Below are 23,143 nucleotides of genomic sequence, written 5' to 3' on the forward strand. Positions count from 1 at the left end.
GCAGTTTCAGTAGAGTGGCCCCGCTTAAAACCTGACTGATTTGGGTCAAACAGATCGTTTCTGGACAGGAACTCAGAGACTTGCTTAAAGACTGTGCGCTCAAGTATTTTTGACAGAAAGGGCAGAAGAGAAACCAGTCTGTAGTTTTCAACCTGGGTTGGGTTTTTTGAGCAGAGGGGTGACCCGAGCTTGCTTGAATGCGGTGGGGAACACACCCGTTGATGATATGCTTAAGTGCAGCATTAAGCGGAGAGGAAATGGTCTGCAGGAGGCTTGATGGTATTGGGTCCAGAGGACAGGTGAGGACAGCCGTTTTCAGGCTGGAGGAGAATGAGACAAGTCTTTGCTTATAGTCATTGAGGTCAGCGGACTGTTTGGATTTTTGCCATTTTCTCTCTGCTGACCTCAGCCCTGCTCTTTGCTCTCTTATGACTTCAGTGAGCCATGGACTAGGGTGGGTTTTGTCAGCGGGTTTGGACACCAGAGGGCAGAGCTTGTTCAGAGATGAGGCTAGTGTGGAGCAGAGTGTGTCTGTAGCCTCGTCTGTAGAGAGTGCGGTAAAGACCTTATGGGCAGGCATGGCAGCCATTACCTCGTTAGACAGCTGAGCTGGCTTGAGCGATCGCATGTTTTGGTGGTATGACACCATTTGTGGCTGTGCCTGAGGGAGTTCCGGCAAGGAGATTGTGAATTGAATAAAGAAGTGGTCTGATAGATGCAGAGGGGTAACAGTCAGGTTTACTGTCGAGCAGTTCCGAGTCAGGATTAAATCAAGAGTGTTGCTTTGTGGGTAGGAGGAGTTGGGACCTGCGTGAGGTCAAATGAGGATAGGAGAGCAAGGAAGTCTGTTGCCTGGGCTTTATCAGTGTGTATATTCATGTCTCCTATTACAATCAGTGGTGTTCCATGATCAGGGATTTCTGAGAGTAGCATGTCCAGTTCCACAACAAAATCATTCAGATTACACCCTGATGGACGGTAAATGATAGCAATGTACATTTTAATACGAGCAGTAACCAATATTGTGTGATATTTAAATGAGGAGTTGTTGCTCAGTGAGAAGAGTTTATTGAATTTCCAGGTATTAGAAATGAGGATACCTGTACCACCTCCACGTCCAACAGAGCGGGGTGTGTGTGAGAACACTGTGTCAACAGAAAGAGCAGCTGGTGTGACTGTATTTTCTGGGCAGATCCAGGTTTCAGAAAGGGCAAGTGCCTGAATGTCTGACATTTTTGCAAGTGCTTGGATGAATTCAGTTTTATTCACAGCAGATTGACAGTTCCAGAGGCCAAAAGTAAATGAAGGGTGGGTAGAAGAGGCTTTCTTAAGCAGAGACAAGTTGTTAAGATTTTGTTGTCTATGACAGATGTGTCTTTTCCTTTTCCCATGAATGACAGAGATTTCTTTGTAGCACATGTTGCGTTTAGCAGATGACCAGAGAAAATAGGCAAAACAGTAGTCGTGGATGCCCGGGCTCTGTGGCCACGACACAAGTGTCAGCTTCCTAGTTTTCAGATGCCTCTCCTGTTGATGCTCAGAGAATGAAACTTAAGTGCTCAGCCCAAACAAAGCCTGACAACGACCCACTATCAATATCTATTCAAAGCAAGTTTCGATTCACCCACCTAGCTGACAAGACCTTCCTAGTTTTCAGATCAGAGCTTGTTCTGACCAAGATCTCACAATCGCTAGCAATCATTGACCATCATTGGCCTCATTGGCAAAGTCTTCATCTTCACAGTGTTGCTTATATTCTGCTAGAAGGCACAGCCCACAAATTCCTGGCTGCTTCGTTACATCTCTAAAAGGCTAGAAAGAAGACATCACCTTGACTTGTAAATATAAGACATATACATTTCTTCAGTCTCAGAGTCACATTTCCTTTTCAGCTCACAACAGACACTTCAATCCAAATATAACTCTGCTGCGATGAGGTTTCTAACACATATGTATTACAGCTTCACAAACCTAAAAGAAGAATTACTCTGAGATTGTTCAAAGATATATCCACAAAATTATCAAGATGAATGAATTCACGAAAATACGTACTAACAAACATATAATAATAATAACTCCTACAGTTTGAATAAAGTCCTCAAAAACTATCGGCTAGTGCTTGGGCCCTAAATAGAGTGGTTCTATGGTGGTTGTTTAAATCAGTTTTTCCTCAAAGTAAGATATATTTACGTGGTAAAACAGAACCTGTCTGCAGCTATATGCACATCCCAGGTTCCCTGCCAGAACTCTGACTGGGTTTTCAATGAAGGGGCCTTCCTGACTGGCTTCTGTCAGGATCTGTAACCTGTCGCTAGAACACTTACTGTTTTTAAGTACCTCTCACATCACCACTGCAATACAGCCCAAACTGTCCCTTTAAAGCCCAGGGTCCAAATGTTGAGAAAACAGAAAAGTCAGAACATTCAGTCCTTCAAAGTTTGTATTGTCTGGGTAGAGCAGCAGCGTACAGATCAACAACGGACGTGTTTCAACGTAAAGCCTTCATCTGCATGATGGAGGCTCTGCGCTGATTCACCTGAGCGGTGTCTCTATGTGTTTTAGATTTACTAAGAAGTCTGCCCATGGTCAATTTTTAAACCATATTTGGTGGTTTTGCAGACATTGTTCATTTTTTGACTTAAATACATGTTTCTTCTTCACACACAGATGTGGACATTTTGGATGATGGGGGGCTTCAGCTGGTTGAATTGAGCCCCATGGACCCCTGGCTGGCTGACCCACGAGAGCCTCAGGAGCTCCAGGAAGGAGAAGTGAAGGCAAAGCCTGATTTATAGTATACTTCTAACAAAAGAAAAGCCTATTGAAATTGATGCATGAAACAAGTTTGCCATCATACCTGAACATATATACAGATACAACTTTTTGAAAAGCAAAAGTTTGAATTTTGGCACATTCTTTGCTAGTCTCAAGAGCCATGCAATGTTATTTTGTCTGATGACACACAGGTGACATACATGACCCACGCCTGCATGGAGGTGCAGCTGGGCCAGAAGCGGTTCATGTTCGACCCATGGTTGATAGGTCCTGCATTCGCCAGAGGTTGGTGGCTTGTCCATGAGCCTCCAGCAGACTGCCTGGACCAGATGTGTACAGCAGATTTCATCTACATCAGCCACATGCACTCGGACCACCTTAGGTAAACTACATAAATATATTTTGTCCTTTTAGTCCCCCAATAACCAGACAACTAGCACTTATACCTCCATTGGAGGTCACACCTAATTGTCAACACAAAAAGCAATTAAGATTTGTTCTGTCAAAATAGAAACTAGAACTGCCGCCTTAATGTTGCACGTAATATTCACAAGGATGACATGGGAATAATGGCCAAGACACATTGCAGGTACAAAGTGTCTCTCAGCTCCTTTCTTTCCTCTCATGTTTCTAGTCGGACTGTAAACACAGGCAACGAAGGGAAAAGGAGGACTTGGCTGGAAGTCCTTTAACTGCTAGCTACAACAAAACTTGTAGCATTCTCTTTCATTCACTTCTCTAGTGAAAATCAATGACAGGTGTCATGACCTTGATTTGTTGATCATTTGGACTACAGTCATTTAGCCCACCGGCCTCTGACTTCAATCAATGATTGACACAAAAGTGTAGCATTACAGACAGTAGAAATGCTAAGAAACAAACTTGGCATATCTTACCTGATATATGAACAGTGAGGGATTTAAGGCAACACCTGTTTGCCTTTTTAATGTCTTTACTCATAAAGAAGAGCAAATAAACCGCATCACTGATGAAAGCACACAATATTTGTTTATGACGTGTTTCTGACATCAGCCCTATGCAAACCTCCGGGACTGAAGCAGTAGTGCCAGATCATGATAATAGACTGATCTGTTGTTGTGTGTCAGACATGCTAATAATTTATGTAGAAACTATAATTGCCGTCTTAATGTTGCACGTAATATTCACAAGGATAACATGGGAATAATGGCCAAGACACATGTCAGGTACAAAGTGTCACCGGCTCAAAATGAATCCTATTGTGTACATTTTTCATCAAAAATAGGATGTAAATGATGTGGAAAAGTCCTCTGAGCTGTTTTCACACATGCACTCCATGCCCATGAAAAGTCTTGCTGAGTTAGTTGTCACACATATTCCTCACAGCTGGAGGTTTTCTCCGTTGGAGACAGGGAGGGGGTAAATATTTCACCTGCTGCTAAATATATATATATAGGCATCCTGTCATCCCACACTAAAACTCTCCTGTCAACGGTTGTTACGTGCCGTTGTGTGTGTGTGTGTGTGTGTGTGTGTGTGTGTGTGTGTGTGTGTGTGTGTGTGTGTGTGTGTGTGTGTGTGTGTGTGTGTGCATTTTTTCTTCCCCTCTCTCCTGTGTTCCCTCCAGGTGTTGCCTCACTATCAAGCACACCTGTGCCCACTCTGCAATCAGTGGGCAGAGTATAAAGAGCAGGAGGGAACTGGCAGCAAGGGTTCAGTGGACCATCCGGCTGTGTACTACTCTGAGAAACCTTGGCATATTCGTACTCTGTCTGTGGAAGGAGAGTGTTCCTAGGGGGAAATACTTTGTGCTAATGGTTAATTTAAGAGTGTTTTGGGTTAAAGTATATTGTTTAGTTTTGTGATTTTATAAAAAAAAAATATCTATATATAGATATATAATAAATATTGTTAAATTTGCTTATACTAAGTTCCTTCTTCTTTTCCCTGGGTTTTATTATGATTGTTACTCCCCTCATACCCTAGCCATCTCGGGGAACGTAACAATGGTCAACACCCGAAGCCGGTCTAAGAAACTAGCAAGGTAGACGACACACCGGAGAGACAGTACTGCAGAAGAGAGGTCACATGACTGTACTGACATGACTTCAGTCCAATCACAAACAAGTAATATGGGCATACCCTTTCCGGTTTGTGAAATATATTTTGCAGCAGATTAAATATATTTGCAGCAGGTGAAATATTTAGACAGTTGACCTTCAGGGCCACCATAGGGGGGTCTCAGACAGACATCATGAGTTAAGGATGCACACATGCCTGCAACTCCTACTGAAAATTTGTGACAGAAATTCAGGCGTTTTGTGCATGTATGAAAACAGCATCAGAGAGACCATGGAGACCATTGAGCATCAATCTTATCATCTTAAAATCTGAGTTGACCATCAAACAAGTCAATCTAAAGTGAATCATTCTCGCAGCTTTAGGCCAGCCACACTATTATTAGCAGGTTACACATTCAAGCGTCTGCACAGCCTGAGGCCACACTCGAGCAAATCACTTCTTTTTTCATGTGACAACAGAAATTGGACACCCAGCGTATTTTTCTTTGATGAGAGTGAGGAATCGTACAGACGACAACATATGGGCAAATGAATACCCATCACACAGAGGTATTTCAGGAAGTTGGCAGGCCACACATTGATTTACAAGAGACAAAGACAAGCAGAATCTTCAGAATTACTTGCAGAAAAGAAAGGCAGGTACACTGGCAGAACCAAACATGTGTCATCTTGAATGCTTACATGCGAACATTGCTGTCATATATTTAAGTACATTCAACAACAGGATATCTTACAAGGTCATGATCTCTTAAAGAGCATTAAGAGTCATATTTAAATCAACATCGAGTTATCTTCTCCGCTCTAACTTTTTTTATGTGGCAATTTAACCTTAGCCCTTTAACTTACAGATATTAACTTGTGTGCTGCAGAAAACTGTTTGTTGAAGAATACAGATTGTCCGTGAGGGATCTAACCTTTTCTTCCTTTTTTAGTTACCCCACACTGAAGGTCCTCTCAGACAGGAGGCCAGATACCCCCATTTTTGTCGGTGACACATCAAGACCTGTCTTTTGGTTAGTGAAGAGATGGCGCTCTGTTAAATCCAACACATCAACCACTACGAAATCTTTCAAATTGTGTCTATTTTTTCACATGTGCTTCCCTCTGTCTTGATGCAAAAGGGCTTTGGAGCAAAGCCAAGTCAAGCTGACCAACATCAACGTCGTCCCTTTTGGAGTCTGGCAAAACGTGAGTCGCATCTGGTTAATTAAAAATAAAAACATGAAATAACATCGTTGAAAAATAAATATTTTAAAAAGCAACATTTACAAAACTCTAATGTCAAATATTCTAACTGATCACTGACATGTCCGTTGATTCCATCAGCTTGACGAGCACCTGAGATTTATGATCTTGATGGACGGCGTGCACCCTGAAATGGACACCTGCATCATTCTGGAATATAAAGGTACATGCTTCTCCATGATTGTTCTCTTTGAAAACAATTATTCGAGTTGGGGGGGGGCGCTCGTGCGCAGTAATGGAGTAGACGTGTTTTCCCGAGGCTCCGTGTTGCTTTCTGAACCTTATCGTTTAAATTAGTGCACCTGACAACATTTACTTGCTCTTTCGTCATCTGAGTTGTATGACAATCTGTCAAGAGTGGTTTTGAGCCATGCCACCGAAGAAAGATGACAGCCAGACTCATAAGACTCAGGTGAGCTCCCATACCGCTAGCAACGAAGCTATATTAGCTGCCATCGGTAAACAGGGAGCCGAGTTAGCAAAAGTTTGGACGAGTTGAAGAAGTCAATGGAAGGACGCCTTGATGCAATCGATGCTGGTCTTTTGACGCTTCAGAAAGAACACTGTGAAGCTGAACATCGTATGGACGACATGGACGAGGCCCTTACAGCTGCTGACAACCGCATCACTGCCCTAGAAGCTACATGCAACAAGCTACAGGTTGCTAACGGCTTCCTCAAAACTAAGGTGAACGACTTAGAGGGGCGCTCTCGCAGGCTTAACATCAGGATCGTGGGCATCAAAGAGGGAGAAGAGAATGGCCGCCCTACTGAATTTGTCTCACGATTGATCCCGGATCTACTCTTTCAAGACAACTTTAACAAGCCTGTGAAAATAGACCGAGCCCATCGCACGCTGAGACCGAAGCCACCTCCTAACGAGCGACCTCGAATCATCATTGCCAAGATCCACAACGACAGCGATGTGGGTAACATTTTTCGGCTTGCTCGTCAACATGCACCGCTGCACTTCCATGGTGAAAGAGTCTCAATATTTCCGGACTACACCGCCTAGGTGTCAGCCCAGCGGCAGTCCTTTAGCAATGTTAGAAAGAGGCTCGCAGGTGTCGGTGCAAAGTGCACTCTGCGTTTCCCAGCCAAACTCCACGTCGTCCACAACGACACAGTCACAGTCAATATCTTCACGTCTCTGACAGATGCTGAACTGTTTGCCGACACTCTTGCAGATAAAACTTAACTCTTACTCGTTTCTTTACATGGCTCTCACTACTTTCTATGGTGCAATATGACTATTGTTAAGATATAATGGTCTACTTGTTATGTCAATATCTTGCACTTAATACCTGGTAGCCTATTACAACTCTTTTTGGTCAGGTGTGGGGCATGCATTATATTGTTCTCAGTTTGTGTGATATAAAATATGCCAGGTCTTTTAAGTTAAAACATTCTGATACCTATATTAATCTTAATTATTTCTGCGTGGTGCCATTCTCCATTTGTTATGTTGTGTTTATAGTGCATGCCTCTGCTCCACATACCCCTGTTAATGATTGACCAAGTTATTTGTCATCTTTACCTTCTCATACAGGTGCAATTAACAGCCTGTTAATTTGTATAATGGTTGAGCACACGGTGCTGGCGGTTTAGGTCAGCTTGTTACTGTTCTTTTTTGCTGGCTCTGTTACCCAGCAGCCTCCTCTTTAGCAAGTGGGATGCGCAGCTTGTTTTTTGCTGCGGTTTTGGGTATTTTGGGTTGTTTTTTTTATTTTTCTTTAGTATTTGATGTCTGTCACTCTGCCAGTTTTTTGTCCATTATGTCAGTCTTTATCCTTTTGTTGTATTCCTTCGATAGATGCAGGATAATTATACATCTAGGTCAGGTATGAGTCCCTTTACCTCTTGGAACTGTAGGGGCCTTGGCACGGCTGTGAAGAGAGCGACAGTATTTTCTCATTTAAAATCTTTGTCATCTGATACAATTTTTTTACAGGAAACCCACATTTGGCCAACAGAGCAGAGACGATTGAGATCTATTTGGGTGTCGCAGGTGTACCAATCCACATTCTCTTCCAAAGCGAGAGGGGTTGCCATACTTATCCGCAAAACCGTTCCATTTGTATTCCAGTCCATGATCACTGACCCAGGTGGGAGATATGTTCTTGTCACTGGTACAATAAATTCCCTTCCACTAGCTCTCTTAAATATTTATGCCCCCAACGTTGACTGCCCTGATTTTTTTTGTAAAGTCTTTAATCTTGTTTCTGTAAACAGCAACTATAATATAATTGTTGGTGGCGACCTCAACTGCTATCTTGACCCCCATTTGGACAGATCCTCCTCAAAAACGGCTCCTCCCCTAAAATCCCAGTCCTCAACAATCTTGTAAAATCGCTAGACCTGGTTGACATCTGGAGACTTCAGCACCCCTCAGAAAAACAATACTCTTTTTTTTCCCCTGTACATGGCAGTTTCTCAAGGATTGACTACTTTCTAGTTGATTCTAAATTGCTTTCAAGCATAGTCAGCTCAACTTATCATGGTATATTAATTTCAGATCATGCCCCTTTGTCTATGAATATTAATTTTAATATTCCCATATGTCGTTATAACTGGAGATTTAACCCCTCTCTGCATGCAGACCCATCCTTTTGTGAATACATAGCAGCTAAAATCTCAGACTTTTTACTCACTAATGATAATGGTGTGGTTTCAGATTCAATTCTTTGGGAGACCTTTAAGGTTGTATTGAGGGGTCATATTGTCTCCTACCAATCATCGAGCAAGAGAGCCAGACAGCGGCGATTATTTGACATTGAGGCTGAACTATCTATATTAGAGGGCATTTATCGTCAATCTAAATCCATTGACACATTTAATTCCATCTTGAAAATAAAATACGAATATAACAATATTATTGGAGAGCAGGTCAAAAACCATATCCGCAAGCTAAAGCAAAAGCACTTTGAGTTAGGTGATAAGGCCGACAGGCTGCTTGCCAGACAGTTAAAAGGCGTGCAAGCAGACAGGGCAATACATAAAATCTCTTCCTCTACTGGTGAAATACTAACAGATCCCAAACTAATCAATGATAGATTTGTTAGTTTTTTCAGCCAGCTGTACGCCTCTAAGTCTAAAGCCACTGTGGTTGACATTGATGGCTTTCTCAATGTGTTAGACATCCCAGTTCTTGGTGACGTGGCTAGGCAGGAAATGGATTCAGACCTTACTCTGGAAGAAATCACAGCCGCTATTCGTTCATTTCCTAATGGCAAAGCTTGCGGCCCGGACAGCTTTGGAATAGTTTTATAAAGTCCACATAGATACTGTTGCCCCTCTTTTACTCCGTATGGTAAATAGCTCTCTTCATGACGGTAGCTTTCCAAAAACATTGTATGATGCTAACATCTGTCTTCTTCTGAAAAAAGATAGGGACAGTACTAATGTCAGTTCCTATCGTCCTCTAAGCCTGTTAAACAGAGATCAAAAGATTGTCGCAAAAGTTTTGACTAATCGACTAAATAAACACATAGACACGTTAATCCATCCTGACCAGACAGGATTTATCCCAGAAAGATTTCCCTTCTCCAACACTCGGCGTCTGTTAAATATATTCTGCTATTATTTCTTTGGATGCTCAGCAGGCCTTTGACCAAATCAAATGGAACTACATGTTTGCCACTCTTGTTGCACTCAAATTTGGCTTCGGTGATAAATTTATGACTCTCTTGCGAATGCTCTATGACTGTCCTAAATCCTCTGTCCTCACCAATCATGATAGGTCTACACCATTCTCTCTATACCACGGAACAAGACAGGGTTGCTGCCTCTCCCCCATGCTCTTCGCTTTGGCCCTTGAACCGCTGGCAATCTCTATAAGATTGAACCCCCAGATTTCTGGAATATTGTGCGGCGCATCTGACTCCACTATCGGCCTGTATGCGGATGATGTGATCCTGACTCTGTCAGATGTAAGGACTTCCATAGCCCCTCTGTAAGAACTTTGGGAAGCTTTCTGGTTTCACTATCAATTGGGAGAAAAGCCTCTGTATGCCTCTCTCGGATGACCTCAATTCCAACTTCCTTGACAACTTACCCTTCAGAATTTCCAAGGATAATTTTACATATCTAGGAATCAATATTTCTAGAAACCCAAAGCTTCTTTTCAAACTTAATTATTTACATTTGATTGAGAAACTAAAATCTATGATAGAAAAATGGAAGATATAATAAAGATGATTGTTCTCCCCAAGTTTATCTATCTTTTTCAAAATCTTCCCATTTTCCTTACATCTTCCTTCTTTAAAACTGTCGACTCTATTATAATGCCCTTTATTTGGGCCTTCAAAACTCCTCGTATTTCTAAGGCGCATTTAAAGAAGCCTAAGAATGTAGGTGGACTGGGCCTTCCTGTTCTCCGACACTATTATTGGGCCTGTAATGCAAGAGCATGGATTTTCTGGTTCCATGTTCCAGCTATGACAGAACAGGAGGCCTCACTTTATCCCAGCTGGCCATGTATTGAGTACAATAACGGCATATCGCTCACAGGGGCCTCTTTAAAAGCCATTTTATTTTCTAAAATTACTTTATTTACCAAACAGTTGAAAAATGATTTCATTCTACACAACTCATTCAAGATCCTCAAGCAAATTAAGGGTGTGCTGGGTCTTTCAGAAATGTCTATTTTTACGCCTATCTGTAAGAACCCCTCTTTTAAGCCAGGGTTGATGGATATAGTTTTTTCACAGTGGTCAGAGAAGGGTTTGTCTATGATTAAGGATTTCTACATTAACAAACAATTTGCATCTTTTGCACAACTCCAGTCGAAATACAATCTTCCTTCAGGACATTTTTTTCGGTATCCCCAAATTAGACATTTTGTTAGGCGCTGTCTCCCTCATTTTGAGATGATGCCAAAGCAACATACTTTCTATGACCTTATGACTAGATCTCCTACCTCTAAACATTTGATTTCACAGTTAGTTAATCTTTTCTCTATGGCAACCTCTTCTCTTCATATAAAGGACGCATGGATTGAGGACACAGGTGTAGAGATCTCAGACGATCTATGGGCGAAAAGTTTAGCTGGGATAAGTTCATGTTGTCAATGCTAGACTCCAACTCATTCAGTTCAAGGTAATTCATCGACTGCACTACTCCAAGTCCAAACTGAATAGAATCTTCCCCGCAGTCTCTGCTACATGTGATAAGTGCAACTCGGAGGTTGGGACCCTAGGTCACTATTTCTGGTCCTGTCCAAAACTTCATATATTTTGGGACAACATCTTTCAGATGTACAGTGATATGTATAACGTACAGCTAATTCCTGACAGCCTGTCTGTAATACTGGGTTTCTCGAATCATGTTTTGACTCTTCCTTCTGCTTTACAACAAGCTTTGAGGTTCGGTTTGGTTGTAGCAAAAAGAGTTATCCTGAGAGAGTAGAAATCAGCCTCCCCTCCTTGTTTTAAAAGATGGCTGAACGACATGGTGTCTTGTTTATATCTTGAAGAAATTCGGTACACATTGTCAAACACGCAACCCAAGTTCCTTAAGATTTGGGGTCCTTTCATTGAGCATATTAAGAAGGAGAGAAATCAAACTGTGAACTGATTGTATTTTAATGCTCTGTATTGTACTGTGCTACCCTGATCTGTGCTGCTTTTTATTGACATTTTCATTTCTTTGAATCCTGGTTCTCCTGCCTTGGCCTTGTTTTTCCTTCAGTCTTGCTTTATCTTGTTTTTGTGGACTCCATCCCTGATCATCAATGCACCGAAGGACATCTACATTTGGACTACATGGTCACATACTCCCCTTTCTTTTCTTAAGCTGGCAGTTTGACTTGTGTTGTTGTTGTGTTTGTCTTTTCTGTCTGTATTTAAGTATTGTAAAATCAAACATGTTTATAAATAAAATTTATATAAAAAAAAAAATATTCAAGTTGAATAGTTAAAACGTTTACTTTCCATTGTCTTCATTAGATGTGAAATAAATCAATCAATCAATCTTTAATTTATTTTATGTTAAAGACACAATATGTAGATTCCACTGCCAGGAGACTCTCAATCAAAACTACAATAACAAAAGATAACGTCGAGGCTAGCAGGGAATCATGGGAGTCCCCCCTCCCCCGGTGAAAACAGACACCACGTTGACATAGTAAAGACGAATGGGCGAAACAAACCTGAAAAAGAGTATATATTTACCGACGAGCTAATGTGTCACAGCAGTACATACAGCAACAGTAAGGTAGCTTTAAGTAGCAATTCTTGCTTCCTTATCAGTGGTCTTTGCGGTGTTTCCACGGCAACGATAAACATTTCCTATCTGCCATGGTGGCTCATCATGGCTGCCGCCTCGACCAGACAGGACCCGTCACAACTTTAAAATTAAGGATTTCTCTGGCTTTGATAGCTGTATGAAATATTTTAAGTAATTTAAGTACTCAACAAACAAAAATATATAACATAGGTTTAGTTCATTTTAAATTAATGTAGATATTTTATTGTAAACATTGTCACTAAATTCTACATATTGTATGTTTAATTAATATTTTACATGCAAAAGTCGGTTTTGGTGCTTGATCTATGTCCATCTTTTTTACTCTTCTCGATGAAATGCACTTTACCATGTTTTTCCACTAATATATGATGTCCCTAGTTTGCCCCCCAATTAAGAGAAAAGTCCATCCTTCTCTGTCTTTTGCCTGCTCCACTTTTCCCTTCATGACATCACAAAGGGCAGTAACCCCTCCCCCAGGTGGGGGACACTCCCACAGCTAGATGTTTGGTCCGCCCTCTGAGTCCTCCTTTCCACAAACAATAGGGCATGGAGCGAGAAAGCCCAAGCCGTTCCAGAGAGGGGGCGTGGTCAGACACAGCTCATTTACACATTTAAAGGTACAGACACAGAAACAGCCTGTTCTGAGCAGGGCTGAAATAGAGGGGTTTATAGGCATGATCAAATACAGGATCCGAGTGGATTTAGAACAAGAAACTTAACACACATGTTTTGGGGAACCCTAAGTTGGTTTTTGAGGATAATATGTGACCTTTAAACAAAAACAGTGCTAATGGAAGAAGAAGTTAGCCCATATGGCAAGTGTACTAAGCATAAACCAGCCTCAAGTGGACACTTGAGGAACTGCAGTTTTGTTCTAACCCTTCTGCATTGACTTCACTTTTCATCACCCGAAGTTGTTGCTTTAATCACCAAATATCACAGGCCTTTAAACAAGCAGAGTTATAAACGCTGCACTGCTTCACCTTGCATTAAATATGTTGCAATATATTTAATGGAAGCCTCTGTACTCAGATACTTATCATAACACCAGAATATTGCCAATACACGGCCATAAATGTGTTTTGATTTCAGGTCACATGATCCTGAACACCGTTGACTGCACCAGGCCAAACGGGGGCAGGCTACCAGAGAAAGTGGATCTAATGATGAGTGACTTTGCCGGGGGGGTGTCTGGATTCCCCATGACCTTCTGTGGCAGGAAATACAACGGTGGGTTCCCTTCAGCTTTTTCATCTCACTACACACAACAGTTTAGAAGTGTCTGTTATGGTGCTTTCACACATACCAAAACTCTAGAAAATGTCCTGAGTTGTTCAGAGTGAGCTGCACGCGTGGACACAAACAGCTGATTTTTTCACTCCGACTTCATAGAGCTGATGTGACTCAAAACACAAACACAACTCAAAATTCACTGCATGCGAGCGAGCAAGCCACAATGGGTGGTGATGTTTTTATATATCGCCACATGACCACAGACTATGCACCAGTGCGTTTCAATGCACATATTGGTTTTTCTCCACTCTTCTGTTGACGCTGTTGACGCTGTAACTTAAAAAAAAAGCTTAAGTTGTTTCATGATTGAACTGAAATACAGCATTTGTTTTAAAAGTAATAGTTAAAGGCAGGGTTGTTAATTTCTCCAGATCCCCTTTTTAAGATTTTGGTTGAAATTATCTTCAGGTCCTGGCAGAGATTAATAACTTGTGTGCTCTGAAAAAGAAGAAAGAATATCAGTCATCTGTAGCAGTTGTAAGTCTGTAAAAACTTCAACCAATGTCTGCCATGAGGTACCAATCTGATGAACCAATCACACGCCTCCCTGTCTCCCTGCTTGTTCTCTACCCCTTGCGTTCACTAGCCCACACTCAAGCACATCACCGATGACAGAATTTACACTGTGAGTTTACCGCTTACCATTGAATGAGACATGAGACGACGTAGTTTCTACACCAGTGGTCGCCAACCTGTCGATCGCGATCTTTGAGACTTTCCCTGTAGCTCCTGAAAATGAATACAAAATTTGGACAACAACGTGCCTGATTAATGCACTCTTTCTCTCTTGAATCAACTGTTGCATTTTTACAGCGTAGCAGGTGCTGCATTTAAGTGACCAATGAGATAAGAGTGGGCGGACCGCAACGTTAGCTGTCGCAAATGTCAATAGAGCCACTGCACTCGCTAATAACTGTTTGCTAGCATGGTGGAGGCTCCGCGAAAGAAGGCGAAAACGTACAATTTCCATCCAGAATGGGAAGAGGAATTTATTTTTACCTTGGTGAAAGACAAGTGTGTTTGTATGCTGTGCCACCAAACACAAGCATTGTCTAAGAGAGGAAACCTGGAGCGGCACCACAATACCAACCACCAGAAATTTAAAGAAAGCTACCCCCGAAAGAGCGCCATCCGGGCAAGGAAAGTTGACGAATTGAAATCGGGGTTGAAGAACCAGCAATCGCTTTTCACAAAACCTGCTGCTCAAAATAAGGCTGCTGCTGAAGCATTGTTTTGTATAAGCCACCTGTTGGCTAAACACAAGAAGCCCTTTACAGATGGCGATTTATTCAAGGAAGCAATGCCCATTACCGCAGAGACTGTTTTCAACGACTTCAATGACAAAGCTGACATCAAAAACGCACTCCGTGGTTTACCACTTGGCCCTGCAACAGTGACAAGGAGGGTCGAGTCACTGTCGGAGGACGTGGATCAACAAGTGTTAAAAGACTTGTCCCTCTGTGAATATTTTTCTCTACAGTTCGATGAATCCCAGGATGTCATGGACACGGCTCAACTTGTTGTATTTGTCAGAATGGCATTCCAGGATTCTACAACAAAGGAGGGCTTTCTCACTCTTTTGCATTTAAAAGACAGAACGAGGGGTGAGGATATTTACAATGAATTCAAAAAATATGTCAGTAAAAACGACATCCCCATTCATAAACTGGTTGCTATTATTACTGACGGGGCCCCTGCAATGCGCGGTGTGCATGCTGGTTTCGTAGCACTGTGTCGTAATGACCCCGATTTTCCTGACTTTGTGAATTACCACTGTGTTATTCATCAGCAGACCTTAGCTGGGAAGGTCCTGGACTTTTCTCATGCACTGGTGGTCAAACTGATAAATTCGATTCGAGCAAAAGCGCTTCAGCACCACTTATTCAAGGCGTTATTGGATGAGCTCGATGCCGAATATGGAGACCTAATTCTCCACGCTGATGTCCGGTGGTTGAGTCGCGGCAAAGTGCTGCAGCGTTTTGTTGATTTGCTGCCAGAGATTAAGACTTTTCTGTCGACGAGGAGCACGAGCAACTGTCCGATGATGCGTGGCTACTGGACCTGAGGTTTCTGACAGAACTAACAAAACTGAACGCATTAAACAACGAGCTCCAGGGTAAAGACCGACACCTGCCCCACAAGATAAGCGCAGTGAATGCGTTCAAGGCCAAGCTCGGTGTTTGGACCATACATCTAAAGAAAGGGATCACGCTGACACACTTTTCCAACCTGGAAAAAATGTCACAGGCCATTGAAGACAAGGATGCTTTTCACCCTGAGCAGTACTGTGCTCACCTGGACAAAGTGGCAACAGAGTTCAATAGGCGTTTTGATGAGTTAGACGTCATGGAAGATATTGCTGCATTCGTCTCAAACCCATTCCTGCCCATTGATATAGAACAGTTATCAGCCAAAGTATTTTCTTTGCAAAGTGGAGTTGACATGGAGATAGTTGATTTGCAAAATGACAGAGCTGAAAGCCAGATCAAGGGACACTGACTTTTGGGGACTTGTCAGCAGAGAGAAGTTTCCTCTTCTCACCGCATGTGCACTAAGAGTGAGTACCTACTTTGGATCCACTTACCTCTGTGAAATGGCGTTTTCACAAATGAAAATAATTAAAACAAAGCACAGGAGCCGCCTAACTGGCAGACACCTCACTGACTGTCTCAGACTGGCTGTCTGTAGCTATTAGCCAAACTACAAGGCACTCACAGACAGTATTCAGTCACAGCCATCCCACTGAGTTGAGTGAGTAGCATGACTGCAACAGTTTTGCCTTCTGATGATGTGAAAAGTGATGCAGAGGATGGGAGGGGACACATAACTGCACTTATCTTAATTGCACTGACTAAGAATTTTGTTAGCACATGTTAGAGTTCTACTTTCTGAAATGCACATGGTAGGCTAAATGTATTAACTTGCATGAAGCTTCAATTGATAAGCAAAACGTTCACAACAATGGCACTTGTATGATCTGTTCACTGCAAGTGTGTTGATTTTTTCTTTGTCTACTATGAACAAAATAATTTCCTCATACAAATGGAAAATAAGTCTCAAGCCTTTATTTTTTGTTAGTGTTTCCTTAGTTGTAAAATTCTCAAATTTGAACTAAAGCATGTCATGTAATTAGAAAGCAAAATGGTTTACAATGGCACTTAATATGATCTGCTCACTGCAAGTGTGGAGATTTTTTTTCTTTGTTGTCTTTTATGAAAACAATAATTTCCCCAAGTGGAAAATGAGCCATATGCATTTATTTTGTGTTACTGTTTTCTTGGTAGCAACAGTTTGAAAGTTGGACCAATGCATTTCATGTAATTCAAATACAATTAGTTTAAATAAAAGGCCTCAAGTTGGAAGTACAATCTGGGCTGTCTTTTTTTCCTCAATAGGTAGATCTTGCCTTTCACCAAAGATGAGGTCAGAGATCTTGGGCTTAAAAAGGTTGGTGACCACTGTTCTACACAATGCAAGAGATGAGCTTTGGTCTGCTTCTGGAGCAACAGCGCTCGTGCATGTAAGTGAGGGGAGCACAGAGGGGAGGGGGTGGTGTAGACAGCGCACTGAGGGAATGCTACTTTGAAAATCATGCTAGTTTTCAAAAAATATCAACCCTGCCTATAAGTGTATTTATTAAAACTGAAATATGATAAAGTATAAAGAGTCTTTCAGAGATACGTTAGTAGTTGTGAAAGTTGTAAAATATTTGCAGATTGAACTGCAATGCAACAAGCATTACGTTACCTATGTGGTGGAAAATCAAAGCCTCGTCTGATGAGCGAAAGACGTGTTTGTGCGTCCCATCAATCATTCTTCCCATGGAACCAAATTGGGACTTTAACGCTCTTCATCCTACGTCACTAAACTTTCCATACAATTTGGGGGCTAGCCACCAAAAAAACCCTAGATTTTCTATCTGTATTGGAATTTTTAAATCCAGTACATCTAACATCGAAAAGTATTTCTGTTTACAGACTCCTGGAAAGCAGGGTTCATCAAGAATGAAAGGAAGAAGCTTCTGAATTACAAAGCTCAGCTGGTGAAGTCCTTGGAGCCCAGGATCTACTGCCCGTTTGCTGGCTACTTTGTGGAGGCTCATCCATCAGACCGGTAAAGCTTGTTAAGCTAGCGCAGGCCAGGGTTAACAATTTACATCCAAGAAGAAAAGAGTTGAAAAGGACGCAGTTGATCCGCTGATATGTTTGACTCTATTTGAGACTTAGAATAGAGTTAATATGCAGTTTTATCCATGCATCTTCTATCGGTGTGTGTTTGTATGTACAGGTACATCAAAGATACCAATGTAAAAAACAAGGCAGAGGATCTAAACGCACTCATCAATAAGACCGCACCAGACATCAAGACATGGACGCCCAAGCCAGGCGCTGTGCTGGACCTCGGCCTTGCCCTCAAGGATCCCACCAACAGGTAGACAATGCTTAAAACACTTTTTTTTTACCTAAGATGGAGATAAATCACAAAACTCTGCAAACTCAAATCAGTGCAAGGCAGTGTTCAAACAGCTGAGTTTGGGCACCATCCCTCCAGCTGCCGAGTGAAAACACAAATGAAACAAAAATAAACAAAAGGGGTTAGACGGATTGTAAACACGATGTAACTTAAAGGCCCTGACACACCAAGAAGACGGCAAAAAACAAGACAAAGGTCGCCTTTGGCGTTGCCTCACGACACCTTTGTATTGGCCAAAAACTTTTGGATAACTCTCCATGCCAGCAGGTGGCGGTAGTCCATTGTTATGATACGAGAAGACCATTTTCACACCGCTGTTGCGCACCACTCTTACACCCTACTACACACTGAGCTCATGGTCGTGGCCCCCAAGGCACTGCTCAGGAAGGTTGGAGATCTCCTCCTCACTGTGGACAACTGCTCCATCCACCCTTCACCAAAGGTCCGCAACCTAGTCGGCCATCACTCCCCGACCCTGTCGCAGAGACCCTCATTCACGCCTTCATCACTTCACGCCTGGACTACTGCAATGGGGTTCTGTTCGGGCTACCAAACACTGCCCTGAACAGACTCCAATATGTCCAGAACTCCGCTCCGCACATCACCCCCACACTCATTCACCTCCACTGGCTCCCGATCAAGTCCCGCATTCAATATAAACTCCTCCTACTCACCTACAAATCTCTTCATGGTCTGGCACCACCGTACCTCACCGACCTCCTCCATCCCTACACCCCGTCCCGACAGCTGCGGTCCTCAGCCACAGGCCTGCTCTCCACCCCCCACACCAAACTGTGATCTTTTGGTGACAGAGCCTTCAGTGCCTCAGTCCCCACCCTCTGGAACTCTCTCCCCGCCGAAATTCGCACTGTTGCATCTCTGGACATTTTCAAAAACCTCCTCAAACACCACCTGTTCACCAAAGCATTCAGCCTCATCTAACACTCCCCCCAGCTGATCACTCACTTCCTTTCTCCCATTAAGCCAACGGGGGGCTGACGGGTAGTGATGGAGCCGGACACACTGCAAAAACTAGGGCGACGACCGCTCACCGATGGTCCAAATAGGACCGACGGCCAACGATCTCCTTGGTGTGTCAGGGCCTTAAAACACATCCCGTAAATAGCAAAAAAAAAACATGACAGTACTGGTAAGACTGGGGATAGAATGAGCTGAGGTGACACCTTGTAGAAAGCTAACGACAACCACCTAGCAATAAAAGCAACCACAACCGTTATTATACATAACTTTCATTACATATCTGTAGTGTCATTTAATTAGATTATTTGTATAAAAAAGCCACCCCTCAGACACAGTTGTTATGAATTAGCCATTGAGGACAAAATTGTGTTTTTTACGGGTTTAAATTCTGCGGTAATGTGTAGAAATAGTGGGACCAAATTTTTGTGTGGCAGGCCTAAAGTGGCCACAGAAGGAACTGTGTTTCTGCACTTTCAGGTTGGCTATAATTTTCAGCCAATTTTATATCACGCTGATTTAGACTCACAAGACAACCTCCACATTCGGTATAAGTCATTAGAGGTCCCTGGATTAAACTGTGGCTGTGGCTCAGTTGGTAGAGTTGTCTTCAGTCAACCGGTAGGTCAGGGGTTCGATCCCCAGCTCCTGCAGACACACATCCGATATGTACTTGGGCAAGACACTAGTTAATGCTGATCACTTTCCATAGCAGCCTCTACCATCAGTGTGTGAATGTGTAGGTGTGACCTGTCGTGTAAAAGCGCTTTGAGTAGTCAGAAAACTAGAAAAGCCCATTTACGTACCATTCACCTTGCAAACTGGGTTTAAAGCGTCTTGGTTCAGCAAAGTTCAGTTTTCTTGGTGAGTACAAATATTATTTAAAAAAAGCTGGCAAAACTACAAAAAAGACAAAAGTAGCAATGTACTAAAGTGATTCTTAGATATTCCTGAATATTTAAAGACCTTCATGCACTTAATGTAACCTTATTGATGTAAATATTTCCATCACTACACTAACAAACAGTGCGGCCATCACCAATCCCCCTGCCAATGCAAAAATCTACAAGGACAGCTGGGACTTTGACTTGTATGTGGATGAACTGAACAGTGCCATTGGCAGTGAGATATTTAGACATCGACGCTGGATCCAGTTTTATTACACCTGGGCAGGCTTTCAAAACTACAACCTTGTTGTGCGGGTAAATAAACTCAACATTTAAGTTTCTCTCTGTTAGTCTGGGACTGACATGGTGGTTTTTCCTGTGCTTTACACAGAAACAGCGATAAGTATGCAAAAGTATTTCTATCTGTGGTGGCATCAGGGACGTGCACAGACATTTTGGGGGCAGGGGCTAGAGTAAAAAAAGGGCACTGCTAAAGCTAACATAGCATGTTTTAGCATTGAAACACTTTCTGATTCACATAACTGTTTGAACGTTTGACTGTTGATGAGATATGACAAGCATATAATAAACTAATTCTGTTTTGGTTATACTGACATCCCTTCCCAAACTATTGAGTCTAAGTTTCTTAATGGAAAACAATAATAAGGCAATGAGGGAACTTGTCAATCGAAACCCCCCAAATAGTTTATATGTGCACGTTCCTTGGGGACGAATCGCTCTGGAGCTTCGTTCATAAGTAGAAGGATGTGTCGAAGACTTCATCCCCAATTGAGTCCAAGCCGGTGATCTGTGCTGCATGCCATCTCTTCTCTTTTTGCTTATTTCTTGTCACCTTTCCACCGTCTTCTCTGCCAAAAACAACTTTTAGGTTTTAGGGTGTAGTCTGGTAAACCACTCTTTTTAACGTCTCTTTTTCCCTTTGTCATGATGCTTTTGATGCAATGTGTGAAGCACTTTGAATTGCCTTGCCTAATAATTGCCATGTTTGATACCTGCCACTCCCTCCAATCAACAAAAGACACTTTTAATGGTCTCATTATTTCATCGTGCAGATTAAAGCTCTAAAGATTTCCATGGCCCCAACCAATACATACATACACGTATTTGAATGGTTTTAGCCTGTCGTGTTAGGAGACTACTGTGGTAAATTCACGGGTCCTTTTCACAAAAACTCTCTCCAAGAAGTTCAAATGAGAACTCACGACAGGTTTGATTCTCTCCTTATTGGGGAAAATGTTTCCGAAATACATTCAAAGGCCTATTTAGCATCATTGACTTGCAGACCAGGTTTTATACTGAACTTCAACAACGTTATTAGCTTCATTCTGTTTTCTTTTAGACGCACAGACAATGCTTTTTTCCAAAGTTTATTTTTTGGTACACATGTGCATTAAACATTAGGAAGAAAAAAGAAAAGAAGAATAAAAACAGATAATGCTGCAAGGCTACAATTTTCATCAAAGTACAAATTACTCCACTAACTTGGGCTCAGCTGTCAGTTCAGTTTGACGCCAATTCCGAGATGGAAATACTTTAACAATGTCAACGCGAACATGATCTCTAACAGGTATATTGTATACAATTTATGTTTAGCACATTAGCCCCCCAAAGCTGAAGCTGTGGCATAACTTCTGCAGCTATTTCATGATTTTGTAAATTTCCCCATTTTGGGATAAATAAAGGATTATCTTATCTTATCTTTAAGTGTTGGAAGAATAAAAGTTGTATAACTTATGTAGGAGCTAGAGGAAAAGTTGCAGATTACTGAAGTGATCACAAGTCATCCTTTGGGGACTGTTGGGGAAATTATTAACAACTTGAGTTCACACATACAATGATTCAGTTGACTCAGATGGCTTAAGTTGAAGAAAGTTCATACATACAAGAATACTCTGGAGCAGAGATGGAGTAGCAAGCACACGTCTGATGCTGTGTCCCTGCTATGCAAATTCCCCCAAACTCTTCCACAGGCTTTGCATATATAGAAAATACATTATTGACGTCAGAGTCATACTGACCTAAACTAATCTGTGATGTCAATTTGGAACAGACACTAAGTCTACCAAACATGCAGATATAATAGAATAGAATAGAATAGAATTACTTTATTGATCCCAAACTGGGAAATTGTGGCATTACAGCAGCAGGTTATCTAACACACAATATGAGTAAAAAACACAATGTCAGCAAATCTAAACATAATATAATATTAAATACAAAGTAAATAAGTACTAAAAATATCAAAACTAAGAATGTGAATATATACAACCAGGATTTAACATTAGCAAGCATTACTAGTCTTAAATAGGCAGATTAAATATGGAAGATTAAATGTAAATGTGCAAGAACAGAGTTGTAAATGGACAGTATTGACATAAGTTAAAGTGCATGAGTGTAGACATATTATAAGCAGAAACTATACAATATAACGGCGAGTAGACAGCCAAATGAAGTGAACATGAGTGCAGGGATATTTCGTAAATTTAACATGTGCAGAACAGATTACAGAATGGAGAGACAGATATTATTATGATGACAGTTCTCTGCTCGCAAGAGGTGAGCTGTTGTACAGAGTTCTGGCCTTTGGTAAGAAAGATTTCTTGTATCTGTCCTTGTGACAGCGGAGTTGAATCAGTCTGTTGGAGAAGCTGCTCCGCTGTTTGTCCAGTAGGATGTGCAGAGGGTGATCAGGATTATCCATAATGGATAACAGTTTGTTCAGAGTCCTCCTCTCTGTCACCACTACAAAAGAGTCCAGCTTGCAGCCTATCACAGAGCAGGCCTTCTTAATCAGTTTGTCCAGTCTCTTAGTGTCATCAGCTCCAATGCTGCTCCCCCAGCAGACCACAGCAGAGAACAGTGCACTGGCCACAACAGACTGACAGAAGATCTCCAACATCTTGCTGCACACGTTGAAGGATCTCAGCTTCCTCAGAAAGTAGAGTCTGCTCATCCCCTTCTTGTAGGGGATGAGCGTTGGCCTTCCAGTTCAGTTTGTTGTCTATGTTGACACCCAGGTACTTGTACTCCTCCACCACAGACACGTCCTCTCCCAGGATGCACAGTGGTGCATCCTTCTGAAGTCAATCACCATCTCCCTGGTCTTATCCAAGTTCAGAATCAGGTGATTTCTTCCAGATGTGAGTGAGCACGCTGCAGCAGGTAG

General features: G+C 42.0%; 1 protein-coding gene across 1 annotated transcript in view; it reads left to right on the forward strand.

The window, feature by feature from the left end:
- The window catches only part of cmah (cytidine monophospho-N-acetylneuraminic acid hydroxylase), a 51,526-nt gene that overhangs the window by 20,591 nt on the left and 7,792 nt on the right, over positions 1-23,143 (forward strand). Inside the window, exons 4-12 of the mRNA XM_061029667.1 lie at positions 2,668-2,777; positions 2,967-3,157; positions 5,768-5,848; positions 5,957-6,023; positions 6,162-6,243; positions 13,418-13,555; positions 17,596-17,731; positions 17,906-18,049; positions 20,097-20,271. Of these exons, the coding sequence (XP_060885650.1) occupies positions 2,668-2,777; positions 2,967-3,157; positions 5,768-5,848; positions 5,957-6,023; positions 6,162-6,243; positions 13,418-13,555; positions 17,596-17,731; positions 17,906-18,049; positions 20,097-20,271 (1,124 nt within the window). The remainder of the gene's footprint in view (positions 1-2,667; positions 2,778-2,966; positions 3,158-5,767; positions 5,849-5,956; positions 6,024-6,161; positions 6,244-13,417; positions 13,556-17,595; positions 17,732-17,905; positions 18,050-20,096; positions 20,272-23,143) is intronic.

Source organism: Labrus mixtus, chromosome 22 (assembly GCF_963584025.1).
Source record: "Labrus mixtus chromosome 22, fLabMix1.1, whole genome shotgun sequence".
NCBI classification, from domain to species: Eukaryota; Metazoa; Chordata; class Actinopteri; order Labriformes; family Labridae; genus Labrus; species Labrus mixtus.